Below are 26,411 nucleotides of genomic sequence, written 5' to 3'. Positions count from 1 at the left end.
CTCCCTTTAATTGTGAGGAGAATCTTATCCCTTTGAGCATGCCCTAAGCTTCCCAGCTCCAGTCTGCAGGACCAGCCCACAAGGATCTGTGTTTGGTGCTTACACCTCAGAAGATCTGCAGTATTTGAAGTGCCAACCTTGAGGTGCCTACCGAGTCATGGCCTTTGCTGTTCGTATCCTGAAGTATCTCTAAACCAGGTTGCTGGTGGAGGAGGTACTGTATTCAAACTGATGTGTCTGCGGACACAGGGACTTTTGAGAGAATAAATGGACATTTGTATCCTGGGGACTTCCCCGGTGGCTCAGTGGTAAAGAATCCACCTGCAATGCAGGAGACATCAGTTCAATCCCTGGGTTGGGAAGAGCTCCTGGAGGAGGAAATGCAACCTACTCCAGTATTCTCACCTGGAAAAGTACATTCCATGGGGTCGCAAAAGAGCTGGACTTGACTGGGTAACTAAACAGCAACGACATCAGTCCTGTGAAGCTTTTTCACTCCCAGACACAGATACCGTAATTTTTAAAATTTTAGAAATTAGTGGTATGTAAAGATGGAAAATAGAGAATGTCAGTCCTGGCTAATGATGGTGTACAAGAAATGCATTTACAGTGTTCAAAACTCGACGTTTCAGAAGCCTCTGGGGAATTGTTGGAGCTCTGTCTGCAGAGGACTGGCAGAGTAAAAGTGATCAGAGGCGGATTCTGAAGCACACAGCGAAACTGCAGGATTGAATGGACGCTGAGCACTTACTCCAAGGAAGCATGATCTCAGGAAACCAGCGGAGATTTCCTGGAAATTAACTTTGCTCTTATGGTCGACAGACTCATATATTAGGGCCTGAGTACCTGACATATTAGGTGATATGAAAAGACAACTCGTTGGAAAAGACCCTGATGCTGGAAAAGAGTGAAGGCAAAGGGGAAGGGGCTGACAGAGGGCGGGGGATGGTTGGATGGCATCACTGACTCAGTGGACATGAGTTTGAGCAAACACTGGGAGATAGTGGAGGACAGAGGAGCCTGGCGTGCTGCCGTCCTTGGGGTCACAAAGAGTCGGACACGACTGGGTGACTGAACAACAACGAAGTTTACTCAGAGAAACTGGATGTACGACCTGTCCTTACTATCTTTCTTAAAATTATTTTGGCATTTAGAATGGATGGTAAATGTGTTCTCAGAAACAATTCTGGGATTAATTACCTTATAATATGTTGCAAAGAGTTGGACATGACATAGCAACTGAACAACAAGAACAACGTTGTCCTAATTCTGTGTATATGATTTTGATTCCTATTTCTTTTCTGAAACCTTGCTTCATGAGAGATTAGCCACAGCCCTTGGGAGCAATAAACGTCCTGCATTGCAAACCCCATTTTGCCATCTCACAGAACCTCTCACAGAATCTCCATAAATCTTGGTTGCAGTGAAGCCATCACTTATTTTATCTGTGAAGTGACTATTTCAAGAACATTTTTACAGCAGTCATCATAATTAGTCCTTTGTCCAATCCTTCCACTTAGGGGAAGAAAAAATTAATATGCAATGTTGATATTTCTATTTTGCATTTAGGGCTTCCCTAGTGAATCAGTGGAAAAGAATCTACCTGCTAATGCAAGAGACACGGGTTCAATCCCTGGGTCAGGACAATCCCTTGGAGGAGGAAATGTCAGTCCACTCCAGTATTCTTCTTGCCTGGGAAATCCCATGGACAGAGGAACCTGGTGGGCTACAGTCCACAGTCCACAGGGTCCCCAAAGAATGAGACACAAATTAGCCACTGAGCAGCAGCAACAACCACCTGACGGACTGGGTGATATTTCACATCATCCTTGGGAACAGGTTGGAGAAATGTGAGTTTATAAAAATAGAGCATTTATGTGAATCAGCATGGACTTTCAAGGATGCTGGAGGCCCGGGAGGATATGAAGATAAAATTGGAGATATTTTGCCTGGAGATGAAAACAGTTTCTTTTTTCTCCCTTTGGAAGGCTAGGCATGAATGGTTGTTCAGTTGCTCAGTTTTGTCCAACTCTTTGCCACCCATGGACTGCAGTACACCAGGCTCCCCATTCCTTCCCCATCTCCTGGATCTTGCTCAAACTCATGTCCATCGTGTCAGTGATGCCATCCAAGCATCTTGTCCTTTGTTGTTCCCTTCTCCTCCTGCCTTCAGTCTTTCCCAGCATCAGGGTCTTTTCCAGTGAATCAGCTCTTTGCATCAGGTGGCCAAAGTATTGGAGCTTCAGCATCAGTCCTTAAAGGGCATATTCAGGGTTGATTTTCTTTAGGATTGACTGGTTTGATCTCTTTGCAGTCCAAAGGGACTCTCAAGAGTCTTCTCCAACACCACAGTTCAAAAGCATCAATTCTTCAGCTCTCAGCTTTCTTTATGGTTCAACTCTCACAACCATACATAACAACTGGAAAAACCATAGCTTTGACTGTATGGACCTTTGTGAGCAAAGTAATGAAAACAGTATGAACAGGCATGAATGGTAGCTGTTTGCAAATATTTGTTTAACAGGTATGTCACTGGAGAGGAATTAAGACATTTCCTATGTCTCAAGTGGGACAGTTTGGGCTGAGGGAGGCAGATTTTTCTTAATCCAAGGGAAAAGGTTTGTGTCAATCAGTGTAATGGAAGGGACAGGCTTTTGAGGTAGTCAGTATGACTTCTTTGATGAGTTCAAGAAGAGGCTGTTGTGTTTGGGACATTGTCTAGAGGCTGCATGCATTAAAGGTAAGTTGGATAAAATAATTTCTTCTGGTCCTTTCTAAACCTTCAGATGTGGAGATAACATTGAATAAATGTTAGTGGTCAGAAAGCAGATGGATGTCTTTCCCTTTGTCAGTACGACTAAAGGAGTGTATTATGTTCTGTCACACAGAAACGGCTTCAATTCCTAAGTCCCTGCATTAGAGATAAGCCAGGAATGAGGAAACCTGCTAAAAGCCGTGGACAGCAAGAATTACCTAAGAGCTAAGAGCATTATGCCTTGATGTAAGCCACCAGGAAAGGAAAATAATTCATTTGTTTCAAAAGACAAGAATATTTATCAAATATGTCCAATTTAATCAGAATTGTGATTGCCAGATAATTTAAACTGTGAATATTGCATTGTCTCTCATATTCTAGGAGCAGTTTGTCTGAAAACTAGATCACTTTTTCTAATATAAATAATTTTTTTCCCCCTTAGAACTCAAAGTTAGCCATGAGTTTTCCTTTTCCTTCCTAGTTAGATTGTTGAAAGTTCTCAAGTCTCAGTTTAGAGAGTTGATAGATTTTGAACTCTTCTGACTGCATAACCTATATTAATAAGAACCATTTATACCATGACCCAGAATTATATATGCATTACACAAAATCACATATCCGAGACAATACCTATACTTATGTACTGATATAATACTCTGAAATTTTCAATTCAATTCAATTAACTTATTGTTAAATAGTGTTCACACCACACTAATTTCATATGATTTGCAGGTTGAAAAATACCACTGCAATCGCTAGTTGGAGAAGACTCCAATAATGGTAGAATCAGTGAGAGACTTCAGATCTTGTCATTTAGGAAATTTGATCTGCTTGTGCAGAAGATAAGCTTTGCATATATATTATCAGAAAGGTCTTGGAATTTGAACTGCATTTCCATCTTACTCTTCAATTCCTTTCTTCCTGACTTTTCTGCCTGTTTCTCCCCGCCCCCATTCCCAGTAAATCCTCACGGTAGCCAGCAGAAAACATAAAAGACTTGAGGGGTGTGTAGATAGACCTTGTTTCTTCTGTGTGTCTTAAAGCTTTTACATCTAGAGAAGTGAGTGTTTGCCAAAAGCATGTCTGTTTATTCATACATTCGCTTGGCCGCCGAGATAATGGGATTGCAGACACACTGCTCAGAGCTGCATGGGTAACTAAGCATTTACTTACTATCAGGAAGGCAAACGCAGTTTCCAAGATCAAAGTGGACACTTCCTAGAAGCGATGTTCATTGCAAAAGGATGAAGTGCTCACCTTCCCAGGAATCAAAGGGACTTCAAGCAGAAAGGCGGGCTTACATTTGACACAATCCCATTTTTGACAGGATGGCAACCATCTAAGTAGGTGACAGGATCGAATTATTTAATTCCAAAAGTTAGCAACTCTGCCAGCTCTGGGGTTAAGCAACAGGCCTGATACTGTGATGGCCATAGCTGAGGTCTGCCTAACGAAATTTTAACTGTCAGTGCAAGGACTGAGAATAATTTTAGAATTTTCATGAATTGAAATTCCTTTCGTAGTATCTTGATCCCATGTCTGCAGAAAGCAGGGGCCCTATTTGCTATTTCATTGGAAGTAAAGTATTAATGAAATACATTATAACCTAACCATGATCACAGGATCTATTGGAAAAGTCATCTTGGATGAGTCCTTGCCCTGAAACACAGCAACCTTGAGTGGTAGCAACTAGACCGTGGCTGTTCTACCATCAGCTGCCATCTACTGAGAGTTCCACTGTGTTTGTTGTTGTTGTTGTTGTTGCTCAGTCAGTAAGTCATGTCTTACTCTTTGTGACCCCATGGACTACAGCACACCAGGCTTCCCTGCCCTTCACTATCTCCTGGAGTCAGTTGAAACTTGTATCCATTGAGTCAATGATGCCATTCAACTACCCAACCACCTTATCCTCTGCTGCCTCTTTCTCCTCCTGTCCTTGATCTTTCCCAGCATCAGGATCTTTTCCAATGAGTTAGTTCTTCGCATCAGATGGCCAAAGTACTGGGGCTTCAGCTTCAGCATCAGTCCTTCCAATGAATATTCAGGATTGATTTCCTTTAGGATCGACTTCTTTGATATCTTTGCAGTCCAAGGGATTCTCAAGAGTCTTCTCCAGCACAGTTTGAAAGCATCAATTCTTCCTGGCTCAGCCTTCTTTCTGTTTCAATTCTCACATCTGTACATGACCACTAGAAAAACCATAACTTTGACTGTTTGGATCTTTGTTGGCAAAATGATGCCTCTGCTTTTTAATATGCTGTCTAGGTTTGTCATAGCTTTTCTTCCAAGAAGCAAGCGTCTTTTAGCATCCACTGTGTTAAGGAGTTTTATTTTTTTGGTATCCTCCCACACCCACTTGGCTTTGAAACCCAACCTAAGTCCTGTTGCTAAGACTTTCAGATGGTTACCTTCATGGACGTGTGAAGATCATCTCCTAGAAACTCCTTCTCTTGGGTTACTGAAAAACTTCCCTGGTAGTTTCAATATCCTTGAAATATTGGCTGGAGTATTTCGAAGAGTAACAAAGGGCTTCATTATTTCTTTTCCAATAGGAGTCTGAAGAGGCGTCTTTCAGAAATTCTGGCTACTTAATGAGTATGCTTCATAGACATTACATTTCTATTACAATAGAATAGCTTTTTTTTTTTTTGTATAATAGAATTAGCTTTTTTCAGGCTAATGTCTTCTGAGATCCCCCTTGTCCTCCCAAGGGCTTATCTTTCTAGAGACTATTAGAATCGGAGGAACCATTTTCCTGATATTTATCAAATGTTTACTGTAATTTAAAGCTTGAGTGTCACAGAAGTCAGTTTTATACTTGCGAGTTTCTCTACTGCAAATGTTTATAGCCCATATTTTGATGAAAAGACAGTATTGATTTTTTTGATGTTAAATTGTGTGAGCTGTTTATATATTTTGGATATTAACCCCTTACTGGTCATATCATCTGCAAATATTTTATCCCATTCTGTTGGTTGCCTTTTCATTTTGTTGATGGTTTCTTTTGCTGTGCAGAAAAGCTTTTAAGTTTAAGTAGTTCCCATCTGTTTATCTTTGCTTTTATTTCCTTTGCTTTAGGAAATGGATCTAAAAAAATATTGTTGCGATTTATATCAAAGGGTGTTCTGCTTATGTTTTCCTCTAGGAATTTTATAGTCTACAGTTTTATAGTCTTACATTTAGGTTTTTAATCCATTTTGAGTTTATTTATTTGATATGGGCCATGTCCGTCTCTTATTATTAGCACTTACAAGCAATGTGAAAACTGATCATAACAAATAAGTGAGATTTACCACATTAATCATATTGCTTGCCTCAGGCATTACTAAGTATTTGCTTGTGAAGCTGGATACTACGGGTTCTTTATTTTGGTATTTATTGAGTTTATTTTTGTATGTGGTTTTAGAAAATCATACAAATCAACATAAAAAACCCCCAAAACCCTAATTTTAAAAAGTGGGCAGAAGACCCTAATAAGCATTTCTCCACAGAGGAAATACAGATGGCCAACATGCACATGAAAAGATGCTCAACATCACTAATTGTCAGGGAAATGCAAATTAAAACCACAGTGAGCTATCACTTCACATCTGTCAGAGTGGCCATAATCAAAAAAGACCACAATTAACAAATGTTGACAAAGGTGTGGAGAAAAGGAAATACTTGCCTGTTCACCATTGGTGGGAATGTAAATTGGTACAGTCACTGCAGAAAGCTGTGTGGGGCTTTCTCAAAAAACGAAAAATAGAACTACCACATGGACCGGCAGTTCCGCTCCTGGGCATGTGTTAAAAGCAAACAAACGAGAACACCAACTGTCCAATGTTCACAGCAGCATCGTGTATAATGGCCAAGATATGGAAGCACCCTAAGTGTCCATCAATAGACAAACGGATCAAGAAGACGTATCCATGGTATGTGTATGTATATGTATAGTAGATGCTCTACCCTGGATCTATCATTTGGATTGAATTCCCCAAGTTTAAGTTCTGGGAGCAGCTGCTCAGAGCCATGACCTTCCTTTATACAGAAGCAGTTCCCAGCAGAGATGGAAAAAAGTGGAAGTGATAGTCACTAAGTCATATCTGACTCTTTGTCACCCCTGGACGGTGGCCCACCGGGGTCCTCTGTCCATGGGATTTTTTTTCCCAGGGAAGAGTACTGGAGTGGGTTGTCACTTTCTTCTCCAAGGGATCTTCAGGACCCAGGAATAGAACCTGAGTCTCCTGCATTGCAGGCGGATTCTTTACTGCATATTTCATGCTGTTGCTGCTGCTAAGTCGCTTCAGTTGTGTCCGACTCTGTGCGACCCCAGAGACGGCAGCCCACCAGGCTCCCCAATCCCTGGGATTCTCCAGGCAAGAACACTGGAGTGGGTTCCCATTTCCTTCTCCAATGCATGAAAGTGAAAAGTGAAAGTGAAGTCGCTCAGTCGTGTCCGATTCTTAGCGACCCCACGGACTGCAGCTTATGAGGCTCCTCCATCCATGGGATTTGCCAGCCAAGAGTACTGGAGTGGGGTGCCATTGCCTTCTCCAGAACTGTAAACAAAAGTAGAGTAGTTCATTTAAATAATTCTTTAGGGCAGTGACCCCCAAGGTTTTTGGAACCATGCATTCATTTCACGAGAAACAACTTTTCCACAGACCCAGAAGAGGATAGTTTTGGGATGATTCAAGTGCTTTATTGAATGATGATTCAAGTGATTTATTGTGCACTTTATTTCTATTATTATTGTGATATATAATGAGACAATTATACAACTCACCATAATGCAGAATCAGTGGGGACCTTGAGCTTATTTTCTTGCAACTAGACGGTCCCATCTGGGGATGACGGGAGACAATGAGAGAAGAAATATATTGCTTATGTCCAGTCTACTCCGAATTGTCATTTGGTTGCTGTCCCTGCAGAAACCCTGCTTCGCAAAGATAGGAATTTGGAAATGGAAGCAGGCTTTTTGGTGCTTTTGTGGCAATCTAGAATGTTCCACCTAGACTTTAATCCAGAAAGTACTGTGATCTGAAGTGGCGTCAAACATGGCTTTAAGGCCACCATCATTTGCAATCTCAGGTGGCAATGCTAGCAATGAGGAGCAGCTGTAAATACAGATGAAGCCTCCCTCGCCTGCCCACTGCTCGCCTCCTGCTGTGTGACCCAGTTCCTACCAGGTCATGAACCAGTATTCGTTCCTGTCCCAGGGGCTGGCGACTCCCGTGTTAGGGAAAAGCACAAAGAACAGAGGAGTTGATGCTTTCAAATTGTGGTGCTGGAGAAGACTCTTGAGAGTCCCTTGGATGGCAAGAAGATCAAAGCAGTCAATCCTAAAGGAAATCAACCCTGAATATTCATCAGAAGGACTGACACTGAAGCTGAAGCTCCAATAGTTTGGCCACCCAATGCAAAGAGCCAGCCCACTGGAAAAGACCCTGGTGCTGGGAAAGATTGAGGGCAAGAGGAGAAGGGGGCAACAGAGAACGAGATGGTTGGATGGTGTCACCGACTCGATGGACATGAGTTTGAGCAAACTCTGGGAGATAGTGAGGGACAGAGGAGCCTGGTGTGCCACAGTCCCTGGGGTCACAGAGTCTGGATAAGACTTAATGACTGAACAACAACAGGAAAGAACAGAGGGAACTGAAAATGAGGAGAGAAGCTCTAAGAGAATATCTGAAAGGGGCTATGCCTCCCTTCTCTTTGCGTTTGCCGTGAACTCTGCTTTTCCCTGATTCCACATTGCACACGCCCTCTCATGCTTAGCAAGTTGGAGAATGTACTCTGGGCACCTTATGATTTTGTATACCTTGTAAGTCTGACCTTTCCCCAATGTCTTGCATACCTTTGCCACCTGTTTTATTCCATTTCATTAGAGATAATTGTCTTGGTGGGTCTCCAGTTGACACACACATGCCCCAGTCACTTGCCCCCTCCCCATCAGCTCCCCAGGCTGCTACTCACTCGAAAGGGTCACTGGGGTCCGCCCTCTGCAGCTCTGGTGGGATGGGGATCCTCTTGTAGTACATTTCCCAGTCAAAGGCACCACGCATGGCATCCCCAGCTTGCGCCTCATACCCAAAGTGATTGTGGTCGATGACGTCGATCATGGGGCAAACAATGGTCTTGTGGTTTAGTGCAATTTGGTCTGAAAAGTGGAAGCACAGAGTAGGAAGTGATATGCCCGCCTAGGTCATCCCTCACTTTTCTGCAAAGAGAAGCCCGTCCTCACCCATCGCCCTTGAAGCCTGGTTCCCTGTTGTCTTCAGAGCACTTTGCAGTAGCTCTGAGTGCTGGGCTTGATGTGATGGGACCTTGATCAGGTGCAATTAGTGTTGCGGTGTTTGCTTTTAAGAAAGTGATGTCCCAGAGAGACCTGGAGAAGTCCATTTAACTCTGCCTCTGTCACGTTTCTGCTCTGCCCTGTCCCCAATCTGTCATTTTACACTGCCTCCAACATGCATGGAGTATAAACACTCCCTGTGTTCCTTTAAGCATGCGGCTAGCACCTGCTGAGAGAATACTGGCCTGCTTTCTGGAGGGTCCAAAATGTAAATATTTAACTTCATGGCTTTTATCATCTAATCTCACAGTGGCCCTGATGGCTGGTCCTCTCCTGTCCCCCCAGATTCTGGGAAATGACACACAGAATTCTTGGCTCTCAGGCTTGCCTGTGAGTTCACCAAGTCCTAGTTTTGCTCTGTTGTTGCTACTGTTCTTTAATATAGACTTCGTTCATCAAAGCTATACAGTTTTTATTTAATAAATTCATTTATTTTTAATTGGAGGATAGTTGCTTTAAATAATGTTGGTTTATGCCATAGGTCAGCATGAATAGCTCTCTAGGGATACATGTGCCCCTCCCTCTTGCGCCTCCCTCCCCCACTTCTACTCTGTCCCACCCCTCTAGGTTGTCACCGAGCACTGCCTTTGAGCTCCCTGCGTTGTACAGCAAATTCCAGCTGGCTGTCTCTTTTACATATAGTGATGTATGTTTCAGTGCTACTCTCTCAGCTCTTCCCACCCTCCCCTTCTCCACTGTGCTCGTAAGTTCACTCTTCTCTCATCATATCCAAAAATGTATTAGGTGATGTGATAACTGCTGCTGCTATTAAATTCTTGAGCAACTACTAACATACTTATGCTGCCTCTTTTCCTTTTTTAAATGGGAGAATAATCGCTTTACAATGTTGCATTGGTTTCTGCTGTACGACTAGGTGAGCCAGCTCTCTCTCTATACGTGTATTCCTACCCTCTTGAACCTGCCTCCCGCCTCCCCATCCCACCCATCTACGTCATCACAGAGCACAAAGCTGAGCTCCCTGTGCTGTCCTGCAGCTTCCCACCAGCTGTCTCCTGTATAGATGCATGTGTGCTCAGCCGCTCAACCGTGGGTGACTCATTGCAACTCCACGGACTAGAGCTCGCCTGTCTCCCCTGTCCATGGGATTCTCTGGGCAAGAATACTGGGATGGGTTGCCATTTCCTCCTCAGGGGGATCTTCTCAACCCCAGGAACTGGACCAGTGTCTCCTACATCCGAGGCAGCTCCCTTAACACTGAGCCACCACATGTCATGGAATACGTGCCAGTGCTACTCATGCTCTTTCTAATCCTCCTAGCAGCCCTGAGAGGTGGCTCTAATTATCATCCCCCATTTACATATGAGGAAACTGGGTGCAAAGAAGTTAAGTAACTTGTCCAAGTTTGCTTGTGTTTTGAGAACACGCACTAGGAGGCAAGCCCTGCTCAACGGTCCAGTCCTAAAGCCTGGGGTCTGTCCAGTTGGCCGTGGTGCTTCTCTGAGGCAGAAAGGAGACTTATTCTCCAGTTCCAGTCCCAGATCCTCCCTGGTAGTTGTTATTATGTCAGACGTGAACAGCCAGCGCTGGAAAGGGCACACACATGTACTCTGGTTCAGCTACAAGAGCTTCATGTGAAGTGTTGTCTTCTCCACAATGTGCATTTCTTCAATATTTTGTTATAACAGCTAGCACTGTCAGAGAGCTTGAGCTTCTAAGTGTCAGCACCTGCTTTCTGGTTCTTTGGGAGACCTCTGGATGTGACATGCAGAATAAAACACACTTAAATATCTTTAAAAGAGGAAAGGCATCATGGAGAAATAATGAGGTCTGACAGTTTCCGCATCGTTATCCTGATGACAGTAATGAGGAGGACGTGGGGATCCCAGAATCCTGTGGAACACCTCCCCTCCAGATCTTCCTGCCTTCCATTCACTCATGGATTTGTTCATTCCTTCATTCGGAGTTGAGTTTAGCAGTTATTCACTGGGTAGAAACTGCATGCCTGTCACTTTGCGCGGTTCTGTATGGATGTGAGCTGGGCTGTGACGAAGGCTGAGCGCCGAGGAATTGATGCGTTTGAACTGTGATGTTGGAGAAGGCTCTTGAGAGTCCCTTGGACTGCAAGGAGATCCAACCAGTCCATTCTGAAGGAGATCAGCCCTGGGAGTTCTTTGGAGGGAATGATGCTAAAGCTGAAGCTCCAGTACTTTGGCCATCTCATGCGAAGAGTTGACTCATTGGAAAAGACTCTGATGCTGGGAGGGATTGGGGGCAGGAGGAGAAGGGGATGACCGAGGATGAGATGGCTGGATGGCATCACTGACTCGATGGACGTGAGTCTGAGTGAACTCCTGGAGTTGGTGATGGACAGGGAGGCCTGGTGTGCTGTGATCCATGGGGTCACAAAGAGTCGGACACGACTGAGCGACTGAACTGAACTGAACTGAGGGGAGCCAGCAGTGAGCCACAACCACAAAAACCCCTGTCTTCATGAATGGACCAGAGAGAATCCATGTGCACAGTAGATCACTAAATTATATAGTGTGTTGTGCTGTGCTTAGTTGCTCAGTCGTGTCCGACTCTTTGCGACCTCATGGACTGGAGTCCACCAGGCTCCTCTGTCCATGGAATTCTCCAGGCAGGAATACTGGAGTGGGTAGCCATTTGCTTCTCTAGTGGACCGTCTCATCTCAGGGATCAAACCCGAATCTCCTGCATTGGCAGGCAGATTCTTTACTGTTTGAGCCACTAGAGAAGCCTCCTGTAGTACGCTAGGTGCTCTTAAATGTGATGGAAAGAAAATAAAACCAGGGTAAGGCGAATGTGGCATGTGGAGAGGGTTGTGATTTTATTTTTAATTCTTTTAGCTTATTATGGTCGGGTCCTTGTCTTTATTTATTTATTTGTTAGACAAGGGGTTGCAGTCTTAGCTAGTGTGGTCCCAGGAGGCCTCAGAGAGCCTAAAGTCACCTGCATCTTATTTAGTTATTTAGTAGGCAGAGAGACCCCGCCTCCCACCCCCAACACCTTCGGATCAGTCCCCACCGAGGGCTCTCTATGCACCCTTTTTCACCTGGGAAAGTCTTACAGTAGGTTTTATCTTTCACTAAGTGGTGTTTTCCCAGAGATGTCTTTGACAGAGGAGACCTTCACTGCTGTGTCCAAAATATTTCTTCTATCAGCTCTGCTGCTACATGACTATTGAGGTTTCAGTGATGTTCTTCAATCCAGTTCAGAATCAGGTTGACTTACAAGTCCCTTGACCAACAGAGTCCCAAGGTGACCCAAAAAGAATGAGTCTGTTAAATTCACTGTCAGCTTTCCTGTCAAATTTCCTCTCAGCTCTCATCCAGCCGCTCTAGCTCACAGTGAAGGCAGTTTGACTACTTTTTTGTCTAAGGATTGTGCCTACATTTCAATTTCCCGGGATCAAACAAACAGACTCTTAATGGGAAATTGAAATTCAGGTATAATCCCAGGGTGAAAAATGAACCAAGAAACCGTGTGACTCCACCTGTTTCTTTAAAATTTTTTTTTCATTTTGAAAGATGTATCAAGGAGATGATAGAGGAAAATAAAAAAAAGATAGCAATCCTGAGCTCAGATCATGTCTTAACCATCAGGCCTATAGGAAATGAAAGGCCTTAAAGGGAAAAAATGGGTTTCTCTTTATTTTCTGTCTTTTCCCTTTCCCCTCCTCTTTTTAGATGCATAGGAACAATCAGGGCCTTGATAATTGGCTTTTAGGGATTGCTTTGGTTCATAAATAATTAGGTCTTGTGCTGACTTCCTTGCCTGTTCAACACCTTACAGGCCAAATTCAGTTTAAGGGAAACTCATGGCTACTGATGAAACTTTAAATTGCTATGTCCTTGGACAAGGTACTTTTAATTAAAGGCTCAGAGGAGTCTCTGACCATTAGGAGCATAGAAACATCCCTGTGGATTAGGGTGGCCAGGCGGTTGTCTGTCGGAGAGGGGGTGGATCTGAGATATGGTGGGGCCTTACCGGCTGATCATTTCCTATTTCAAATTCAACGCAGTTTCAATTGATTTCCACCCCGCCCCCCACCACCCCCTGCATCTTTTACTAATGGAGCTTTGCCAGTTCTGCCTGAAATCCTGCACAGTTGTCAATAGCAAACAATTCTTTCTGAGGTAGCTATTGTGAAGGTGGTTGTTACTTGCTTTAGCTCCAAGACCAGGGATATATTTACAATAAAAGCTGATTTAGTGAAATCTGGAGGAACATAAAGGAACACGATGTGCAGACCAAGAACTTTTTAGAAACACATTTTTTCTCATTTTACAATTTATTCCTTAGCTGCGACTGGGCTGTATCTCTGTCTTCATTGTGAAATTAAAGAAATATTAATAGTAATGCTTGGACTCAGCTTCGCATAGGTTTTCTAGTTTGAATGCATTTCAGGACTTTGCTATTTTTAACAGTTCAAGTGTCAGAGAGTCTTCTTGTGATCATTTAAGATGTATCACCTGGGGGGCAGCTTTGTGTGTTTGAGGGGTTCTGTGTGAATGTAAGGGGTCATATATTTAGGCAGCTAGGCTGGAGCCAGAGTGGAAAAGAGCCTTATAAATCCCGAGAAAACGTCAGAGTGCTTATACCGTGACTGTATTCTGGGGGCTGAATGCTTTTTTCATCGCAGCATCAGAGCAAGTGTCGGTTCAGAGACGCTCGCAAGAACTGCAGCAAGGCCTAGACAGAGTCGGTGATGTGGACTGATTAGTGATGTGGAGTTTGACATGACGGTCGTGAATGATGAGGTTTGCTTTTCTCTTAGGAAAACGGGCAGCTCTCCTCTCTTAACAATCCTATAATAATCGCTAAACATTGTGTGTGTGTGTGTGTGTGTGTGTGTGTGTGTGTGTGTGTGTGTGTGTGTGCCTGTGCATTTCAACCATATTGTGCTTGTGTGTGCTAAGTCGCTTTGGTCGTATTCAACTCTTTGCAACCCTGTATACTGCAGCCTGCCAGGCTCCTCTGTCCATGGGATTTTCCAGGCAAGTGTACTGGAGTGGGTTGCCATGGCCTCCTCCAGGAGATCTTCCCGACCTAGAGATCAAACCTGCGTCTCTTACATCACCTGTTTCGGCAGGTGAGTTCTTTGCCAGTAGCGCCACCTGGGAAGACCACTGTACTTGTAGGTAGTATAATAAACACCTTTTCCTTTCAGTCTTTACTCAGTGGATGTCTAAGATAAGAAATCAAACCTTATCAAACGAAAGTTGGACTGCATTATCTAAAAAGGCTGTTTCAATGTAGCCTTCTGGTTACCTATACTTCCCAGCAATGGTTAATAAGAGAGTTCAGGGCTCCCACTGCAAACCCCATCAAAGGGGTCTCTAGCCTTCATCAACGGCAGACTACATAGAAGCAATCAACCTCCCCCTGCCTAGACCCCACGAGGCTGAGGGGCACTCACTGAGGAGCGGGGGCAGCCAGTTGACGTTGACCTCACAGTGGGAGTCTAGGAAGGTCAGGACCTCGCCTCTGGCCATGGACGCCCCCAGGAGTCGGGTCCGGATCAGCCCTTCCCTTTTCTTGGTGCGGACGATCCTCACTTTGGAAAACCGAGCCATGTACTCTTCCAGCTTCTCCTTCAAGTGTTCTGGGAAAGAAGAAGACAGACACAGAAGGACACGGAACATTAGCTACAAGCAGACTGACTCCAGGGCGTCTGTGCGGCCAACGTGCTTGGAGAAAGCAAGAATACTGGAGTGGGGGGCCATTTCCTCCTCCAGGGGATCTTCCCAACCCAGGAATAGAACCTGCATGTCCTATATTGGCAGGTGGATTCTTTACCACTGAGCCACCAGGGAAGCTCACAGGTTCCAGAATGCTCCATAAGATGCAAATACTGCCTTTTGTGTGGACAAGGACCAGCCAGTGCTCCACCCCAAAGTCGTTGTGGATCTAGGACCCCCAGGCTGTAGCCCCAGGTCCCCGCTGGCCAGGTCAGGTGACTGTTCCAGCACATGAGCTTTTGCCAACAAGAGGGCCCTTCCAGCAAGGCTTTGCCTACTGTTCTCTGTATTGAAAATAGTGCATATAAAACCACAGGAAAGGAAAAATACCTCCCAAATCAACAGAAGGGCTGCCCTGGTGGGTCTAGTGGTAAAAAACCCGATTGCCAAAGCAGGAGATATAAGAGACGTGGGTTCCATCCCTGGGTGGGGAAGATCCCCTGGAGGAGGGCATGGCAACCCACTCTAGTATTCTTGCCTGGAGAATCCCATGGACAGAGGAGCCTGGTGGGCTAGAGTCCATGAGGTCACAAAGAGTCGGACACAACTGAAGCGACTTAGCGCAAATAACAGGAACCAGATCTGCCCCCTGCCAGGTAATAGCAAACTGGCAAGTGGCTCCAGCTCCTGGATTTGGATTTGAAGTGGAAAGTGGTTTACTGTAAAGATTAGACATGGAGATGCACAGGCAGATGAGATACTACATAATCATTTTGGAATTGGCTAAGACTGGAAAAAAAAATTGGAAAGGTTTCTTTGCCTAATTAAAAAATCTGTAAACAAAACGAAATGAGATAACTTATTTATGGAATAAAACATTTCCTACTGGCTGTGATAAAATACATTTATCTCTCACTTCTTTTGTATGCCAAATAAGTATATTTTGGTAGCTTTCTGTGGGATATGTGCTCATGTAATTGACATCATCTGCTCTCAGCCTCCCACATGTAAAACCTTAGGAGGGCTTTCCTGGAGTTTGTAACAAGTAGAGTCTAATATTCATTGAAATAGAATCTTAGCATGCTGTATGTTCTGTAGGTTTCAATTTCAAACTGTCTCTGCTTGTTTGCAATCAAAGTTGATATTGTTATTAAGTCTGCTTCTGTGAGTTCTAGCAATAGCAGTTCATGGAAGGATTTATGATCTTGCTTTTTTTTTTTTTTTAAACTTTGGCTCAGTGGTAAAGAATCTGCCTACCAATGTGGGAAATTCGGGTTCAGTTCCTGGGTAAGGAAGATTCCCTGGAGAAGGAAATGGCAACCCAGTCCAGTATTCTTGCCTGGAGGATCCCATGGACAGAGGAGCCTGGTGGGCTACATTCTGTGGGGTTGCAAAGAGTCAGACATAACTGAGCACACAGGCACGGTTGCTTTGCAATGTTGTATTCATTTCTGCTGTACAGCAAAATGAATTAGCTGCATGTATACATATATCCCCTTTTTGAATTTCCTTCCCATTTAGGTCACCATAGAATGGCACCCCACTCCAGTACTCTTGCCTGGAAAATCCCATGGACGGAGGAGCCTGGTGGGCTGCAGTCCATGGAGTCGCTAGGAGTTGGACACGACTGAGCAACTTCACTCTCACTTTTCACTTTCATGCACTGGAAAAAGAAATGGCAACCCACTCCAGTGTTCTTGCCTGGAGAATCCCAGGGACGGGGGAGCCTGGTGGGCTGCCGTCTGTGGGGTCGCACAGAGTCAGACACGACTGAAGCGACTCAGCAGCGGCAGCAGCGGCAGCAGAGTACTGAGTAGAGTGCCTTGCACTATACAGTAAGTTCTCAGTAGTTACCTATTGTATACGAAGTATCAATAATGTATAATTGTCAATCCAAATCTCCCAATTCATCCCAGCCCAACCTCTGTCCACCCCTTGGTGTCCACAGGTTTGTTCTCTACATCTGTGTCTCTATTCCTACCCTGCAAATATGTTCCTGAGTACCATTTTTCTTGATTCCAAATGTATGAGTTAATATACGGTATTTCTTTCTCTCCGACTTGCTTCACTCTGTATGACAGCCTCTAGGTCCATCCACATCTGTGCAAACCTCACTGCTCTTCTGTCAGTTGTACCACTGTGGGTATCATCTTGACAATCCGACTGCATTCTCTGCTTGACTCTCTGACCCCCAAGGACTAAAGTAGTCTTTTTTCAAGGGAGAGGGGATTAATCCTTTGTAGCTGCCTGTGAGAAAGTTTTTGTTTCTAGAAGAGGTTTGCCTCCCACATGTCCCAAGGCAGAGGGTTGTCAGAAGCAGAGGGTGGTCAGAAGCAAAGGGTTGTTGGTCACCTGCTAAGGACTGTCCCCACTTGGGCTTGATGCTGCCACGCTTTCCAGCTTATCGGGGACTCTCTGAACCCAGTTGGGAGATCTCTACATGTAGCCGTTTCCTCTCTGTATGTTTTCTGATTCTGTGTATTTTTCATCAAAGTCCATTTTAATACACTAAGAAGACTGTCAGGTATGAATGCACTAATCTCAAGGGGTTTGACCCCATGGTGAGTCCACTAACTGTTCAAATAAATTCCTCTAATTTGAACTTTGTGGTAATAATTAGGTTGCTTTGCCTCCGAGTAATGACCTAGTTGACTGCCCCTTGGAGGGGTCTGTTTTTTCTTAGTAGTCCAGTTATAGCATTTAATTAACCATAGCTCACTGTGAAGAAGATATTATCCATCTGATTAGCAAATTAGACTCTCATACAAGGAAATTCCTGCGGATGGTGGAGATGCCTTTAAATTTAAAACATTTTTCATTTCTTTTGTATGAACAGTTTTGAGATTCATTTCAAAGCCTTACTCTAGTGATTTTAAACATGCTTTGGTATTACTTAAACACAGCATCTTTGAAGATCCCTTTTGAACTCATTTAATGTAAAGAATGACAGGAGAATTTATGATATCTTTATAAAAGAGACATTTCTTTTTTGACTAGGAAACATTTGTAGAACCATTAACTTTTTTTTTGGTTGGTGACCCTAGACTGGCAGTGGAAATATTACTGTTAAAATCCACTAAGTGTTACCCTGATGACCTGGAAAAGTTAATATAATTTCAAATATACCAATTTTTGCCCAAAGTTATCAGTGGGAGGCAGCAATGAAATGTTGAGTTATACTCGTTACAATTTGATGTCTTGCTACTGTTGATATTAAGTACAGCGGTTTTCTGAATGTATTTTCCCTTTTTTACTAGAGATTTCACTATGCTCCATGAACTTACACATTCATTAGTATATTTATTGTTCAGAATAGCAACTAAGTGCTAAAAAAGTTGCCTTCAGTGATTTGTAGTCGAGAATCAAGGACATGAGTTCTAGACCTATTACTCACTGAACCTGTATCTTCAGTTAAGTCATTTCAGGTTTCCTCACCTGTGGAATGTGATGTGTGTATGTGTGTTCAGTGTCTGACTCTTTGTGATCCCACGGACTGTAGCCCACCAGGCTCCTCTGTCCATGGGATTCTCCAGGCAAGAATACTGGAGTGGGCTGCCATTTCCTCCTGAGGAGATGTTCCTGACCCAGAGATTGAATCCCAGTCTCTGGTGTCCCCTGCACTGGCAGGCGGGTTGTTTACCACTAGCGCCACCTGGGAAGCCCACAGTTAATTGTGGATGGTGACTTGTGATACAGTCTGAACTGGAATGTGTCATAAACACATAGAAATACATATACCTTTCTGGTTCATTCTTTCACCGCAAGAATATGCTCTTAAGTATTTTGGATAATTTGAGGTCTTATCACAGTGACAAGAAGTACTTTACAGTTGGAGATTAGAGGATATCCTTACTCTTCTCAGTATACTTGACACATGTTACTTGTATATTTTAACCCAAAGAGACAGTGTTAAGGATAACTGTCTACTCAGCAGTATAGAAACTTTTTCTATATTCTTTATGCAAGAGAAATGTACAGATTTTATGTCTCCGGTTAACTCCAGAAAGCTGTCACCTCTTGACGTCCTGGTTGACCACACTGAATATGTCCCTTTTCATATCATTCACATACAGACACTTCATATTGTCTCTGGAGCACAAAAAATTCAACCAAGAACTTAAAAGAACTGCTGAAACTGTATCCAATTCCTTCGTTTATGATTTTGACTGAGATCTGTCTCTGAATGTCTTATTTTCTCTTCTTTTAGTATGCAAGTCTCTTGGGAAATAGCTGTTGCTGTGGTTTAGTCACTAAGTCATGTCTGACTCTTTGTGACCCCATGGACTGCAGCATGCCAGGCTCCTCTGCCCATGGGATTTTCCAGGCAAGAACACTGGAGTGGGTTCCGTCTCTCAAAGTCTTATTTTCTATTTTTTTTAATATACATAGCATCCTCAGTCACTTGGGAAATAGCTGGGGACACTGAAATGAATAGACCACATATATTCCAGCTACTGTTAAAAAAAAGAGAATCAGAAAGTCACCCTTAACAACCTCTAATGAACTAATGGACCCAATTACCATCAGAGAAGGAACCAGATCACTTGTTCTGTGCTTGAAACATGTCACTGCCTCTTTCTTGGCAAAGTATTGAATCTGAGTTTGATCATGCCTTTAGATATAACTACCAGGTTATAGGAACTAAAAGACTGGTGAATTTGTGAAATAGCACGTCTGGGAGATAACTAGCAAAATCGAAACTCTCAAAATTTCTCCAACACTAATGGCTTGACTTCTTCAACAAATAGAAGAAGAAAAGAAATGGAAAGAGAACCCTAAAGCTTGTGTCTGACTCTTGGGACCCCACAGACTATAAGACAGAAGCATGATCACTGTGAAACCCATGGATACCAAATGTTTCCCTGTTTCAGCTAAAATGTGTGATTTCTAATTTTTTTTTTTAACAAATTTTTGTTGTTGTTGTTGTGGAACGGATTTGAGATTTTCCTCCCATGAGAATACTTGTTGTTGCAGTTTAGTCGCTCAGTTGTGTCCGACTCTTTGTCACCACGTGGACTGCAGCATGCCAGGATTCCTTGTCCTCCACTATCTCCTGGAGTTTGCTCAAATTCATGTCCATTGAGTCGATGATGGCAACCAACCATCTCATCCTCTGTCGCTCCCTTCTCCTCCTGCCCTGAATTTTTCCCAGCATCAAGATATTTCCCAATGAGTCAGCTCTTCACATCATGTGGCCAAAATTTTGGAGCTTCAGCTTTAGTATCAGTCTTCCAATAAATATTCAGGGTTGATTTCCTTAAGGATTGACTGGTTTGATCTCTTGAGAGTCCTTGATTTCACGCAATCATGGGAGGAGAGAGTTGGAGACTGTTCTTTAGGACCCTTTATATTTCTGCATCTTTTGTGGATAAGGTCTACCATTTGTTCTGGATTTTCTTTTCAAGGATGTTTACACAGTGAACAGATAGGGAATACAGAGATCTGTGTTTCTCTCAGGAATAAAATGCCACTTTATTTATAGCCCCAGAAGGTGGAGATAGTGTTCCCCTTGCTTCCCTGCTGCCCATTATATGAGATTTCAGTTCATTGGTTTGGAGAGGAGGGAAGGCCACTGATGAAGGACTCGTAACCTCACACGGCAGTTTTAGAGTTTCTGACCAGGATGTAGAGAGGAGTCTAGCAGAGCAGAAGTTGGTAATTACATATGCCTGGCTGTCCTGTTCTTACCCGTGGAACCGCCTGCCTCTGGCTCAGCTGAGCTCCACCCCACCACTCACTGATCTCTTATGAGTCTCTCCTCTTTTTAATCCCTTTTTGTGCTTGAAAATATAACATTTCTGACATGACATGCACATTTCATAGTGGGAAACAGTGAGCTGTGTTTACCTGGAGAATTCTGATAATTGTCTGTGACCTTCCCTTAGGCCCTACATTCCCACACAGAAAACAGGAATGAGGTGACTTCCCTGGTGGTCTAGTGGTTAAGACATCGCCTTCCAATGCAGGGGGTGTGGGTTCAATCCCCAGTGAGGGAGCTAAGATCCCACATGCCTTGCGGTCAAGTAAAGCAGAAGCAATATGGTAACAAATTCAAGAAAGACTTTAAAAATGCTCCGCATGAAGTAAAATCTTAAAAATAAAAAGAGGAATGGAACACATTTCAGCTCGGGGTCTCCTCTCGGGAAGGTAACCTGGACACCTCATAGCTTCCTTGGGGCCCTCTTTCTGTCCCAATTTTTTTCTCTCTCTCTCTCATCATTTGTTTAAAGAGCAACTGAATCATATTTTCAGGATAGCTTTAAATGTGTGACGTACTCAGAGTGACACAGAAGAAATGCCGCAACATCTGTCCTTGCACCCAGGGCGTGGCCACAGGGGAGTAGTTTCCAGCGGTAGACTCAGTGCCCAGAATTAGTTATTCTTGGAAAGCATCCTTCTCCATGGTTAGGACTATAAATGGGTTTGCAGTCTTCTCCCTGGGAAATGCTCCTATATCAACGATCATGTGTATAATACCTTAGGAATCAAGGCCCCCAAAGTGAAAAAAAAGTATAGGTGTCACATACATAAAAGGATTAAGGACAGTTTCAGAAACCTCACAATGTGTAAAAGGGAGAGAGAGGAGAGAAAAGAAGAGAAATCCATAGTTAAAATGTTTATTTTCTTCATTTTTAAAATTTTAGAGTATATTCTCTTAGAATGGTTTCTGCAGGCTGGTAAAAAATAGATTTTCAGGTGGCTCAGTGGTAAAAAATCCACCTGCTAATGCAGGAGACACAGGTTCGATCTCTGCGTTGGGAAGATCCCCTGGAGGAGGAAATGGCAACCCACCCCAGTACTCTTGCCTGGAAAATCCCCTGGACAGAGGAACCTGGCGGGCTACAGTCTATGGGGTCACAAAGAGTCAGACATGATAGAGTGATAGCATAAATAGACTACTCCATACAAAATATTTTGGCATTGGGTAATAGCCTGAAAACTGCCTGTCCCAATGTGTACATGCATGAATACAAATGTTGCTTATAGCTGTGTTGCAGATTTTATTTCAGTTCACTTGTCACGCGTTTGATTTGTACATTCATTGCTTATTCCAATTGTGAATAATGTTAACTAATGTATATTTAGTTACAGCAGAAATATTTATATTCTATTGTTCCTTTTCCACAGTATTTTCCTAAGGACTGTTTAAAAACTGATCTTGTCTGATGTTTCAAGTATTTCTTAACTAATATTTAGATTAAATATTTTTTCTAAGCATCTTATTTTATTTATTTTAATTTTTGTTGGAGTATAGTTGGTTTACAATGTTGTATTAGTTTCAGATGAACAGCAAACTGAATGAGTTCATACGTAGATCCACTCTTTTTTAGATTCTTTTCCCATATAGTCCATTACGGAGTGCTGAGTCGAGTTCCCTGTGCTGTACAGCAGGCCCTTGTTAGTTATGTATTTTATATATAGCAGTGTGTATATATCAATCCCAGTCTCCCAATTTATTATCCCCCCATTCCCTGGTAACCAACCATAAGTTTGTTTTTTACATCTGTGACTCTATTTCTGACTTGTAAATAAGTTCATTTGTGCCCTCCCTTTCCTTTTCAGATACCTCATGTACACAATACCATGTGATATTTGTCTTTCTCTGCCTGACTGACTTATTTCAGTATGATGTCCATGTCCATCTATTCTAAACATTTTCTAGTTTTTAGAAATCATTGCAATTAAAGGGCTTCTGTGAATGAATACATGTGACAGAATCTGAATCTACAATTTATAGTTAGTAACTGTTCTGTTTATATGAACCTAGAATGAGAACTGTATTTACATCAGGCAATGTAAAATTTACTGAAATTCAAGATTATTTTCCTGATGTGATTCATTTTAATGTTGTAACTTTGGCCTCAAATAAAAATATGAGTGGATACTGGATAAAATTCAGGTCTTTTCTATGAAATATTTTTGCTGAGTATTTTGAACTCACCACAAATTGATGCATTTTAATACAGTATAAAAATTTCTGCTTCTTAATACTTTGCTGGGGTCCAGCCCCCGTGGATCCAGGGAATTCGAAGCGAGGAAGGCATTGGCGAGGGAAAACTTATTTATTTAGAGATATAAGATTAGATTAAGAAGAAATAGTATAGTAGGAAAATTAAGTGGAGAAAAGAGGCTGAATAGCTTGGTATACGTGGAGAGCCAATAAAGTTCCAGACAAGGAGCTTGCACCATCTACATTAGGCCACTGGCATCCATTTGAATATCGGAGAGTGCCCCACCTTGGGCTCTCTCTCTTAGGGATCTTAGAAGCCAGGACAATGATGAGCCTCCACGCCCCAGATGGGAATTCAGCCGAAAAAGGGAGAAAAGAATGACATGGGGAAGCCCAGCATCGGTGCAAGATTCCACAAACTATTTTTCAAAATCAGCTTATATACCCCAAGTTGTACATAAAGAAATAATGGAATATGCAGAGTTATGTAGGGGCAGCAGTCCTGACCCTCATTGAGACAAACAAGACTTTCTTTTTGCATACCCTCCCGTATACAAAAGGTCTCAGGTGGTTTACATTATCTTCTGGCCAAGAGGCCTGTTAACATTTTTATGGCTCTCTTCCTGGATAATTGTCTATCGGCCAGAAAACTTTTCCCTAGAAGTGTTTTTTCTTTACTCTGCATCACCCTCAAAGTACTAAATAAAGTTACATTCCTGTAGAACCAAGGTGCAGTGGGTTATAACAAAGAAAGTATTTAACTCAAAGATCTAATGTTGCTAATACCAGGTCTACTACCTGTTTTTCTATATACCAACTATATCTAAAAATAAAATTTGGCAGCAAGTATTGGCTCAACAAATGAAACCTTTAATCAGTCCTATTCTAATGATTTTGACTCCTGGGAAGCCCCTACATTCCTAGGATATTTTAAGCTTCCTGTGCCTCCTGCGGTCAGGAGGCCTCAAACAATCACAGGCGCAGCTGTAGGAGTCCTGTAGGCAGGCTAGAAAGCCATCAGAGGGGTTTTTGGATTGAAGCACTTGTATTATGCCCAGGAGATTTATTATCTAAAAGCTGTAATCTTTTCCAGAAAAAGGTGGTGGGGGCACAGCCCCCTGTTATTGACAAAAGAGTAGGTGGAAAGCTTAACACAGTAAGCAGGCAGACTCTGGTCTTGGGGGGTGGATGCTCAGGAAATTCCAGGGGGAACCCCTGAAGCCGATCACGCCCTTGCGTTTTGTCAGGCTTCCTTCCGCATGACCTTGTCACGGGCGGGATTCCTCACGCTGGCTCCCGGCAACACTTCACTAGTTTTACTTCATTTTAAACATCCTATATATTGTAAGGAATAGGTTGTATAGTTGATAAGTTTTCATTTGCACCACATGTGTGATAATTCGGTCTAAATGCACAAATGTAAAAGTGCATTACTGTCAGTATTACGAAGAGTCTTCGGTTCAGTGTTATACTCTTTAACCTGCAAATATTTAAGAATTTTGCCAAAAACAGTGTTAGGCTTTAGTCTGTAAATATTAGATAATGGTTTAATCCTGGAAGAAACATTACACACAACGCACTCTTTTAAATAAGAGCCCTATATAAATACCATTTGAATCATCAGTATTGACGCAGGAGAAAAACGTCTCTAAGCTCATCTAGATCGTTTCTACTTTTCACTTATTTAGTGTTTTAAAACACTGTGGTGAGATGCGCATAACATAAAATATATCATCTTAACTATTTTTAGTGTACAGTTCAGTCCAGTAGGGTTAAGTATATTCAAAATGGTTGTCCAATCCAGCCACAGATCGTTTGATGTTGCAAACTAAAACTCTATACCCATTAAATAGGAAAGGTCCCTATTTTCCCATCTCCCCAGCCCTTGGAACCTACAAGTCTACTCTCTGTTTCTGTGTGTAAGATGACTCTAAATGCCTAATGTAACTGGAATTTACAGTATTTGCCATTTTGTTACTGGCTTATTTCATTCAGTACAACGTTCTCAAGGTTCATCTGTGTTGTAGCCAAGTCAGACTTTTCTTTCTTTTTTAAGTCTGAGTAATATTGAATTGTATGTATTAGACCCCATTTTCTTTATCCTTTCTTTTGTTAATGGGCATTGGGTAGTTTCTACCTTTTGTCTAAAGTGAATAATGCAGCTATGGACCTGCCTGCCTGCTTACTTGCTCAGTAAGTCAGACTCTGCGACCCTGGTGGGCTCTAACCCACCAGGCTCCTCTGTCCATGGGGATTCTCCAGGAAAGAATACTGGAGTGGGTTGCCATGACCTCCTCCAGGGGATCTTTCCCACCTTCCCAACCCAGGGGTGGAACCTGGGTCGCCTGCACTGCAAGCGGGTTCTTTAAGGTCTGAACCACCTGGGAGCTGATGTACATGAATCTGTAACAATTTATCTCTGCAATAGCCAGCCTCTTCTAGTCTTAGGCTTGAGGCCTGAAGGCTGAATCCAGGGACCCCCAGGCCTCTGCCCTCTCTCAGCCTAAACTGTCAGTTCTATCAGGGAGCTAAAGACCACCTTGCATTTAACCACCTTAGTTAATTAGTCTCATATTTACCAGTATATCTTTTACATATCTTCTCCTTCTTCCAAGAAAGCTCACTACTTAGCGGTCAATGATTCCCTTAATCTCGAATCTGTCAGAAATGCACATTTAATAAGATAATTTGTCTTGAGACATGAAGCTTTAAAAAATAAATGTAGCCAAGAAAAAAAAAATCAAGAGAGCCAGTGTATGTATACCTTTTGTTTCTAAAGTCCTTAAGGTAAAAGTCCCATTCATAAATTTCACATTGTTTCAGCTACATCAACAACTTATTAATACATTTTGCAGAATGCCAGATTATTTGACATTAAGTTGATCATTTTATATTCCTACATTAATGCTAATTAGTGATTTATTTGCACTCTCATATGCATTCATTGGATAAGCACCTGTTCTGTGAGTTGTTGACTCCTAATGACCATCTTTAAAAATTGGGACTAAGTGATTTTGTCATCAAAATAATGATTTCCTGTAATGTGTTTTCCTAATACAAAAGTCAGGATGAGAAATAACTCTGGGCATTGAAATGATGCTGAGGTAATGGGAGCCCATCAACAAGGCTAGTGATAGAGGGACATCACAGTCTTCCATGGAAATCAGATGCCATGTGCATCAAATTAGCAGGTTACATGAAATCACCTCTGAATCCAAGGGATTTCAAATTCATTGAGGCAGTTTTTAGAAAACTCAAAGTTACATTAATAAATAAAAAAATCAAAGCCAGGATGCTTGAAAAAGGGAGAAATTGATCTTTAGCTAGTGAAAAAGTATAAAATTCAGGGAATGCGTGTGTGCAGTTGCTCAATCATACCCAACACTTTCAACCCCATGGACTGTAGCCCCCCAGGCTCCTCTGTCGATGGGAGTCTCCAGGTAAGAGTACTGGGGAGAGTTGCCATGTTCTCCTCCAGGGGATCTTCCCGGATCAGGGTTTGAGCCCTATCTTCTGTGTCTCCTGTGTTGGCAGGTGGATTCTTTCCACTAGCACCACCTGGGAAGCCCAGAATTCTAAAAAAAAAAAAAAAAACGACAAACCTTAGGATCCCACATACCAGCACAGATATCAAATCTGAGGAAGAAAATCTCCACCCTTTTGAAAGCACTTTTTTTTTTTCTTTTAAAAAAAAAGTGTATTATT

The 26,411-nt window shown here is 42.6% G+C and overlaps 1 protein-coding gene across 1 annotated transcript in view; it reads right to left on the bottom strand.

The window, feature by feature from the left end:
* Positions 1–26,411, bottom strand: part of GALNTL6 (polypeptide N-acetylgalactosaminyltransferase-like 6) — a 1,585,403-nt gene that overhangs the window by 220,876 nt on the left and 1,338,116 nt on the right. The window contains exons 5-6 of the mRNA XM_005683517.3: positions 14,494–14,679; positions 8,714–8,897 (exon numbers count right to left, since the gene is read on the bottom strand). Coding sequence (XP_005683574.2) covers positions 8,714–8,897; positions 14,494–14,679 — 370 coding nt within the window. The remainder of the gene's footprint in view (positions 1–8,713; positions 8,898–14,493; positions 14,680–26,411) is intronic.

The sequence above is a fragment of the Capra hircus genome, chromosome 8 (genome assembly GCF_001704415.2).
Source record: "Capra hircus breed San Clemente chromosome 8, ASM170441v1, whole genome shotgun sequence".
NCBI classification, from domain to species: domain Eukaryota; kingdom Metazoa; phylum Chordata; class Mammalia; order Artiodactyla; family Bovidae; genus Capra; species Capra hircus.
The sequence above is the reverse complement of the archived record's forward strand: the minus strand, read 5'-3'. Positions and strand labels throughout refer to the sequence as shown.